The sequence below is a fragment of the Equus caballus genome, chromosome 2, assembly GCF_041296265.1.
Source record: "Equus caballus isolate H_3958 breed thoroughbred chromosome 2, TB-T2T, whole genome shotgun sequence".
NCBI lineage: Eukaryota > Metazoa > Chordata > Mammalia > Perissodactyla > Equidae > Equus > Equus caballus.
Genome location: NC_091685.1, coordinates 75,158,426 through 75,167,210, shown reverse-complemented (window position 1 = coordinate 75,167,210; position 8,785 = coordinate 75,158,426). Strand labels below are relative to the sequence as shown.

Here is an 8,785-nt window from a genome sequence, read left to right as displayed (position 1 = left end):
AGATTTCAAAACCGAATACTCCACCTGCTTATTGAACGTGCTCTTTTCAAATCTGCTCTCTGTTCTGTGACCTGGGGCGAAAAGTTTGAGATCTGCTCCAGCAGTGAGGCCCCATCACTGTAGCGGCTTCTGAAAAAGCCTCAGTTTTGCCAGGAACATGGAATCAGTCAGTTCTATTTAGTCCTCCCATGCTTTTACTGTTAGGTTAAGTTGGAAATAGTTGATACTTCTGCAAGATTAGCCTCTAATTTTTCTTTAACAAACATGGAACCTGGTCAAATCCCCAAACGGAAGACTGGATCTACCTGTCAAAGGCGTGTGTGTGGTTACCTTCATATTTCTCTCTAGATGAGACTGTATGTTGATGGCAAATTGCAAAAGGGGGGGAATTTAAACGTTAAATGAGATGTAAAGGCAACAGAAAATTTTTTACAAGTCCCCGCTAAAGTGACAGTTCAAGATTTAGTCGGAAAAAGGAAGGCTTCCAGTCACCAGTCCCTTGGAAATCTGGGGGAGGAGAAATCCTCTCACCTATTTTGGAAACTACTTGCAGATGTGGGGAAACCTCTGAATTGCTCACAACAGGGGTTTTGCAGAGATTTCCTCTGATTTTTTTTTTTTCCTTCCCAATTTCCCACAACCTGTGTTTGTCTTGCGTCTGCTAGACCGACATGTGGTTTACCTCGCTGATCCTGCTGCCAGGTTTTACACACTCCCCTCCAAAGTCAAACAACTGACGCCGAAGGATACTGAGCAACTCTGGGCATGGGCGCCAGAACTGTCACAGAAAATTTGCTTCCCGAGTATTCTTTCCAACTTCCCTTCCTGCGCCCACGTGAGCCATAGCGCCAGCCCATCAGCAAGGTCTTAGCGTTTCCTGCTGCGGCAATCTGTAACTTGATTTCGGATTTTTCTTTTTTAATTGCAGTTCTGAGGATCTTAGTTCTTACCAAAACTTTGTCGGTTGGGGGACTTTTAAAGCAGTCTATTTCCTTACCTAAGTCGCGGAGGCTCAGACACTTTTCCTCCATTCCTGGGCTGCACTAAGGTTAAACAGCAGCAAAGGAAAGAAACACACATTCGCTGTTTATTTGGGGGGAGGGGAAGTAGAGATTTGCTGCTAAGTTATCACGATCCCTCGCGCCACCCCCGGTCTGGCACTCTCTACTGACACGTACATCATCTATTAATTTCTGTTCGCGGACGCAGATACATAATATATCCATTTTTATCTTTAGTAAAATATAAATGGAATTGTCAGCGCGCTCGTGTCTGTTTGTTTGTATAAGGCTATCAAAAGAAGTCAGAGAGGAGGCTGTGGCCCGGATCCTGACCCTGATTGTATGAATAAGTAAGCAGGATGCAAATGATTGGGTTAGATGCTGCGAAGATTTTTTTTTTCCAAGTTAGGAAGAGGGTAAAAAGACAGCCTGGGGGGAAAAAGGCGAACAGTGCATCCCCACATCCTCACACTTTTGCTCTCCTGGCTTTGCTGGCTTCTGCAGGCTTTTAAGGTCTCGCGGCGTAGACATGCCTGCCCCCCACCCCCTTCCTCGGTCTCCCCTTTCAGTTCAGATGTGCTGATGTGCAGACCGGATTCATCTTCCCGGAGCGGCGGCGGCGGGCGCAGGCGGCGGCGGTTCGTGCTCCACCGCCGGGTCCTGGCAGCGACGGGGGCGCGGCGCGGGAGCCGGAGCTCCGGTGGCAGCTGAGCCCGCGGGGCGCCGCTCGCCGAGCCGCGGCCGCGGGAAGTTCGGCCGCCAGAAGGACGAGCTGGCAGGCTGCGAGCGCCCGCTCCGCGAGAGGCGAGTTTGCCCGCGGCTGCCCCTCCCCGCCTCCGGGAGCCGAGCTCCTTACCTGCCCTCCGCCCACCCGCGGGCCCCTAGCCAACTTCTCCCTGCAACTGGGGGTAACAGGCAGTTCTTGCCCTCTCTACTGTCCCGACGGCACCCGTATGTCTCCGGACACCTGAACACCCCGGTCCCGCCGAGGAGCCTCCCGGTAGGGAGAGGAGCACCGGTCCCCCTCGCCCCGCACATCAACGCGGACCGCGGACGCCTCACCTCCGGGTCCCGTCCCCTCCTTTTCCTCTAGGGGAGGAGGATGGGGCTGGAAACGCTTTCCCCGAGGATGCTCATGTGGCTGGTGGCCTCGGGGATTGCTTTCTACGGGGAGCTGTGGGTCTGCGCCGGCTTCGATTATGATTACACTTTTGATGGGAACGAAGAGGATAGAGCGGAGACGATAGATTACAAGGACCCGTGTAAAGCCGGTAAGTGCCTCTCCAGGTCGGGACGGTGGCGCGCCGGGGACCGCGGCGCTGGATTTCCGATGAGTGGCGGTGGGAGCTCACCTGTTTCCTTCCTTCCCTCGCCGGCCCCTCGGCCGCCCCTCCTTCTCTTCCCCTCCTTTCCCTCTCCTCCCCACCCCCAAGTGGCAGCCGCCGCGGCCCGAGTTGACTGGAGTTCTGTGCTAGTGGGATCGGATGCCAAGCTCCCGTCTCCCAGTTTGGGAAAAACGTCGTAGAGTGCTGATTCCTCTCCCATCCCCCAGCAAAACGAAACAAGCCGTAAACACAGCTGGCTGCTGTAGGTTTTAAATCCCAACACTCAGTGGGCTTTCTGCATCTGGAGGGGACAACATCTCCTCTTTGTTCCAGGGCGCGGTTCCCCAGAGCTCGCCTGAGACCGAGTGGGCAGAGTTCCCTAAAAGGTGGGTGGGGATGGAATTGCTACCTCGGGACACCTTTGCTTCCTCTTTTGCCTGGGGTTTCAAGTTTGGGTTCCAGGCAAGGAGGGGACTGTGACGACCTTGGAAGCTCTCACGCTAGCTAGAATTCAAACGCAGTTGCCCATTTAAAATAAACCTTAGAGAAAAAATTTCAGGTTGCTACCCCATTCAAACTTGTGTCTTCCCTCCTGCGTACACCCCCGGGAACTGCAGTGGGACCGGCCCTGCCTGGAGCTCAGCTTCTCCTCCCCAGGTCCCGGATCGCCCTGGGACCCGCCCCTCCCCTCGGCGCGTCCGGTGCCTCTGCGGGTCTCTCCTCCCTCGCGGGGCGGCGCTTCCCTCCCGCCGCCTGAGGTCGGAGCCGCACGCGCCGCGGCCGGCGACCACGTGAGCGCAGCGCCCCAAGGCGCCAGCGCGCGCTCCGGCTCCGGCGGGGCTCCGGGAGCTCCTGGTTCATGCTCTGCTGATTTGAGATTGAGGTGACCCGAATTCAGTGTGGACTCTCGACTAACTTCGGAAGGAAGGTTACAGGGGTTGTTGGGCCGACTTTGTAGAGTTGTTTGTAAGCTGAAGGCATGTTCTGTCCCATCTCAAGAAGTTGGGCTTTGGCGGAGCAAAGAGGAAGGGAATGGGCAGAATACCAAAAGTACCCATGCCTCTCCAGTTGGTCGGTCTGTCACTGCGACTGCTCCCCGTCCAAAGCTAGGTAAATCTTATTCAGCCTCTTCTGGGCTTGAAGGAAGGAGAGGTGTATACAAATGAAGGAAGATGCTGGAAATCCCCTTTTTAAATTTGTACCTTTGATGGCACATTGTTCTGACAAGGAGGGCACGTGAGTTGTGCTGGCGTTACCAGATCCTTCTTGGTGCACCTTACTGCAGTTACTTATTCAAAACCCAGTAGCTTAGCAGAAACTGGTCAGTCTGGAACTCGGAATTCCGACAATTCAATTTTGCTTATATTTCCTCCTGTCACCGTTAACACTCAGTGTGTGAAGGCCACGGTTTCTTGGCCTTTCCTGATGGGGTAGAAGACAAGACGGTGTTCTGCTGTGGTGGGTGTCTAGTGCAGGGCAGCCAGAATTCAGGACTATACAACTCGCTACGCATACTTTCTATTGAGAAATTTGTTTTGAATAATGTTTGTAACTGGGTGAAAGTTGTGAGCTTTCTTGTTTTACGTAAGGTAGAAATGAACTATTTTCTTCTAAAGATTGTCTAGGAAAATATCTACTCTGATGCTCTGTTGTGTGAAAGACTCAACCAGCTATCAAAATGAGAAAACCAGGGCACGTGTGTACATTGGTCCGATTTCAGGAAAATAAAAGTAGTTTTCTAGACAAATTAAAGGTTTCTGACTTTTAAAAATCATTAACTTAAAATATGAATATTTATAAGAGGCATAAAAAATTAGCTAACATATTTTCAGAAGTTATGTTGTTTCAGGCTTATCTTCTGTTAGAAATTGTCCAGAAGCAGGTTCTGTGAACCTACGTGGTTCTTTTTGTTCCTATTTAAGAATGTTTTCAGTTTTAAAATTTAAGTAGCTGTACTATGTGTATTGAAACACACCTCAAGCAGAAATATTTATTTTCCTCATCAAATAAACATCTAGGGCAAAAAAAACCCTCTTTAATAGCATGTACTTTTGTTTTTCCTTTAATACTGGTTTATTTTTGAACATAGCTGTTAAAGTTCAAACAACTAAAACAACTTTGAATGGATCATTACTGTAATCTTATTTTCTTCCCTGTCCTTGTGTAAGTAAAGAGTCATGCCTCTATGTGTGTGTGTGCGCAGTGAAAGAGAAGAATGGCCCAAGTTTCTTTGGTTGAGAAGTATGCCCAAAATCTGAGATCACTTTTTAAATTATCAACTCTGCTTTTTTTAATTTAGTGAAATGAAAGGCTTTAACTTACCCTCTTGGCCGAAGAGTGGCAGAATCTTAAGTGCCTCCCTTTTGGCACTGTATAAGACAAATAAAATTTGTAATAACAGGAAAAAAATTAAATAGTACATTGAAATCCCAAACAAGAGTCAAAAAAAGGTCACTAAAATGAGAAACATGAGGACGGCTATGTGAAATACAGCTACGCAAAAGCAGGAGAGGGTGCTCTTCAGACTCTGGGGTTCCTTTGATCTGCCCTTTCCAAAGACCACAGGGGAGGGCAGGGCCTTGACATAAAGTGCCCTTTGTGAACTCCTCTTAAAGGAGTCCTAATGATCCTCCAACTCCACAGTGGCTTGATGTCATAATGACTAACATAACTTTATGGTTTCAGAGCACTTTTGAGTATGTTATTTCAGCTCAGCACAGCAGCCCAATATGGTAGAATATGTTAATTTTCCCGGTACAGAGATAGGAAAACAGATGCTTGGTGAGGTTCTACACGTTTGTTAAGATTACCCAGAACTTGATTCCAGGTCTCCTGGCTGGAGAGTCTGGCTGCATTAAACCACTACACTGCAGTCTTAGTTGGCCTTTTGGAGGCCTTTCTTGAAATGCAAACAATAGAAATTCGTCCAGATTTACCTGGAGTCTAGACAATAGAAATGCGGTTACTTTGATATCTGACATGAGTGAATGACTAAGAACATAGTTTCATCTTTTCCAAACCCAATTAGAATATAAAGTCCTTGAGGACAGAGGTCATAACTGATTTTTAATGTTTATCACATGGATGGATTACCACTATTAGGTATCTAGTATATTCTCAATATCTATAGATTATTAATATTGATCTTCGTTCCTTATCTACACATTTCTGTTCTAACCAAGAGCAGATGTTACCAAGGAGAAATATTCTTAATTATAACTTGTTAAACATTGTGCCATCCTTAATATATTTGTGAAACAATATAACTTGTATACTTATCAACTGATTTCAATTTCATGAAACTATAAAACAAAAAGGAAGTTTTGTGTTAATTTAATTGAATTTTGATTTAGAAAAACATTTTTGATATAAGAGAAAGTAGATGCAGAGCTGCATCTAGATTTATATAGCCAAATCCATTAGGATGGAATATAGGTAATTAATCACTCTATGTAAATAGATAGACACAGAGATGCAGATAATTCAAAGAAACGTCTGATTATCTTTCTTCCGCTGAGTACGGTCATCTGAATTTGCACTCAGATTTCTCTTACTCTCTCTAGTTCAGAAGGGTCCTGAGGGCCATTGGGCAGCTGATGCTGCAGAAAGTCATTCCCAAACGGAGGCTGAGGTGTCCTATGTCCTTGTTGTACTGTACCAATAGGTGTTAATCTGAGTATTAATGTCTGTGAAGAGCCGAGGCAAATTCAGTGTGCCAGTTAATCTCTCACGTTTGTCTAGAGATTACCTGGAAAAGCAGAGACCTGATAAATGAACTATGTGTGTATTCACAAATACCCTCCCCCCATCACCCCCTTCCTCTCCCCCTCTCCTTCCCTCCTTTTCCTCCTCCCTCCCTTTCTTCCTTCGTTTCTCTTTTTATATTTAAGGGGATATTAGGAAAGCTCAGGCAGTTAAATATATAACATCTAATAAGGGAGATTGAAGAAATTATTATTTTGAATGATGGGTAGACGATGATAACACTGGTGAGGTAAAGTGTTAGTCCAGAAGGGTATCCTTATCCTCTTAGACAAGTGTGAGCACCCTGAAAAAAAGACTTCATCTTCTGAGTAAATGACTCGTTTTCTTGGAAAAAATCCAAGCATGTTAAAGGTTAGTGACTTGCAGGATTAAATTTGCCTTTTGGGTAGCATATGCAAGACTGTTTATGTGGAAATAGGCTTTTGGCATCCTAAAGGATTCTTCTTCCTGCTTTTCTTTTAACCAATGTCCTGGTGCCCTGGTATACTAATTCTTAGGATAATTTTCACTGTTTTTTCAGTAATACCTTATCATTCTTTTGGTCCTCAATGTTGAATTTTTCAGCTTCATTGACAGCCTCCTAGACATGACATTTTAGAATTTGATGTTCAACACCATGTCTACTTTATGCCATCATGATATTAAATATCCAAACATACATTTCTTGGTCAGCACCTCTCAAGGTTGCCAAACCCTCATGTTAAAAATGCATTTCATAGAGCCGTTTCTCTTAGCCAGTCTCTTCTGTTTTAGTTTTCATTCCTCAGATCTTTTTTTTTTTTCTCTTCCTGTCTGTGGTGCCAACTTGGAAGTGGCCAAAATGCAATTTTTGCAAAAGGAATGGATAAGGCATTATATTCTGTATACTTGAATTCTCTTCTTCATTTGCCAATGGTAATTCTTTAGCCCTTGTCGTGGGGGCCCACATCCATTTTTGGCCCACAAACGGCAGTTCCTGTTATTAGATATGAATAAGATAGATTATTTTTTCTTAAACATATTCCCTGAGACTAAGCCAGCTCTAAAACTCTCTTTGGTTTCTTTGTTTGCATATACAAGAGATCCTGAGATCTCTTGAGGTCTTCCCATTTTTTGTCTCTGTCGAAGGTAGTGTCATTTGCAAATTCAAAATCTAGCTGGAATGCTTTCTCTGAGGTTGCTTGTGTAAAAATTCATGGAATTCTTATAGTTTCCATTCTGGTAGGTGCTCTTTGAGCCCTACCTTCTCTGTTTAGGTCTCCTTAGTCCACAGTGAAACAGTTAAAAGTGTTTAAGAGCCTAGTGACAGCTTTTTGAAAAAGTTGATATATAATTCCACAGTTTTTCCTCTTGCTCTCATGATTGCTCACTTTTCTGTGGAAGTCTAATATAGTTCATGCATACTTTCTTTTACAGAAACCATATTGCCTTCCCCCATTGTATATGCATGAATCCTATTTTTGTATATCTTAGCCTTTATAACTTTCCTTAATTTAAAATTTAGACTCAACTTGCCTGTAGTTGCCATCATAGTCTTTGTTATCTTTAAGGATATTAGTCAGATTAATAATTCCTTAGGCCTCTCAAGCACTGAGTTTACTGGAAAGAGGTGAGCCCTTAAATTTTTCTAGAACTCAAATAGGTAGTATTGAGTGTAAGCGATTTACCATCATTTTTTTTCTTTTTAGAATATTATCTGTTGTTTCTAATAGTACCTTAGACCCATCTGCTTAAAATACTTAAAACTGGGACCCTCCTTAAGCTTTTCTAAGAATGCTTAGAAAAGATAGAGGCAAATAATCCATTTAAAATGAGGCCTTGCACATCCTGCTGGGACCATCTGGTGTCTGGGGAGGTGGGGGGAAGGGGGCTGTGCTGTTCCCCTGAACTACAGGAAAGCCCCCTGCAGCATCTTGAGCCCACAGCTAGGCCTGGGCTAGGCCAGGGCTCTGGTGCCTGGCAAGATTCCTGGGGATGTAGGATTTCCTCTACTGGGGGAATTTTGAGGCCTCTTACAAGTTCTTTCATTTTCCAAGATCTGGAATTAATTGTGGATTTATCCTTCCTAAATTAAGGAGGGGAGAGTCCTCTCCTCAACCCTGGATACAGTAGAATGATTTAGCAATATGGTTTTAGTGGTTTATTTCCTTTAGTTATCTATTGAATAATGATACTTGAGGAGGAATATATATATAAAAAAATTTTATAGCCTCAAAGCTATGGAATGAATTAAATAGAATGTATTCTTTCCCAGAAAGGAGGAGGAAGAAATCCCTTGCTTATTTATTTAGTTCTTGCCAGTGTCAGCCCTGAAAATGGGATATTGACTATTAGATTTTGGGACATTGTGGGCTGGCTAATGGAATGCTTGTTTTATCAGCTCCTTACAAAATGTGTGCTAATCCTATCAAGCCGTTCTAAAGAGCTCAACTATATATTTGTATTAAGAAGTATTGTAAATTAGGTGTTAATGAAATCCAGAAAGTGAACCAAGGAGGTGTTTGTCTTACTCAGCTCTTCTCCTGCAATTTACATGTATAGTTTAAGCTAAAACATTTGTTATTGATCGTATTAGAAAAAATGCAAACTTCCTTGAATGATAATTCTAAAAAGTTGAAGCTATACTTTAAGTAGGTCAAAAGTGCTTCCAAAGTATATTGTTTCTCCCAAACAAAATCTAATTAACGTATTAGTTTGCTACTCAAAGCATTCACT

The 8,785-nt window shown here is 44.3% G+C and overlaps 1 protein-coding gene across 10 annotated transcripts in view; it reads left to right on the top strand.

The window, feature by feature from the left end:
• The first annotated feature begins 1,446 nt into the window (after positions 1 to 1,446).
• The window catches only part of TLL1 (tolloid like 1), a 192,925-nt gene continuing 185,586 nt past the window's right edge, over positions 1,447 to 8,785 (top strand). For 3 of the 10 annotated variants that reach the window (XM_070257252.1, XM_023636343.2, XM_070257290.1), the window contains exon 1: positions 1,885 to 2,272. Coding sequence is in view for 2 of the 10 variants with exons in the window: in XM_001499433.7 (XP_001499483.1) it covers positions 2,104 to 2,272 (169 nt within the window). In the remaining 8 variants the exon portion in view is untranslated. Of the gene's footprint in view, positions 2,273 to 3,108; positions 3,437 to 8,785 lie in introns of those variants that run through there. The other 7 variants (XM_070257271.1, XM_023636344.2, XM_001499433.7 and 4 more) reach the window with 6 other exon arrangements.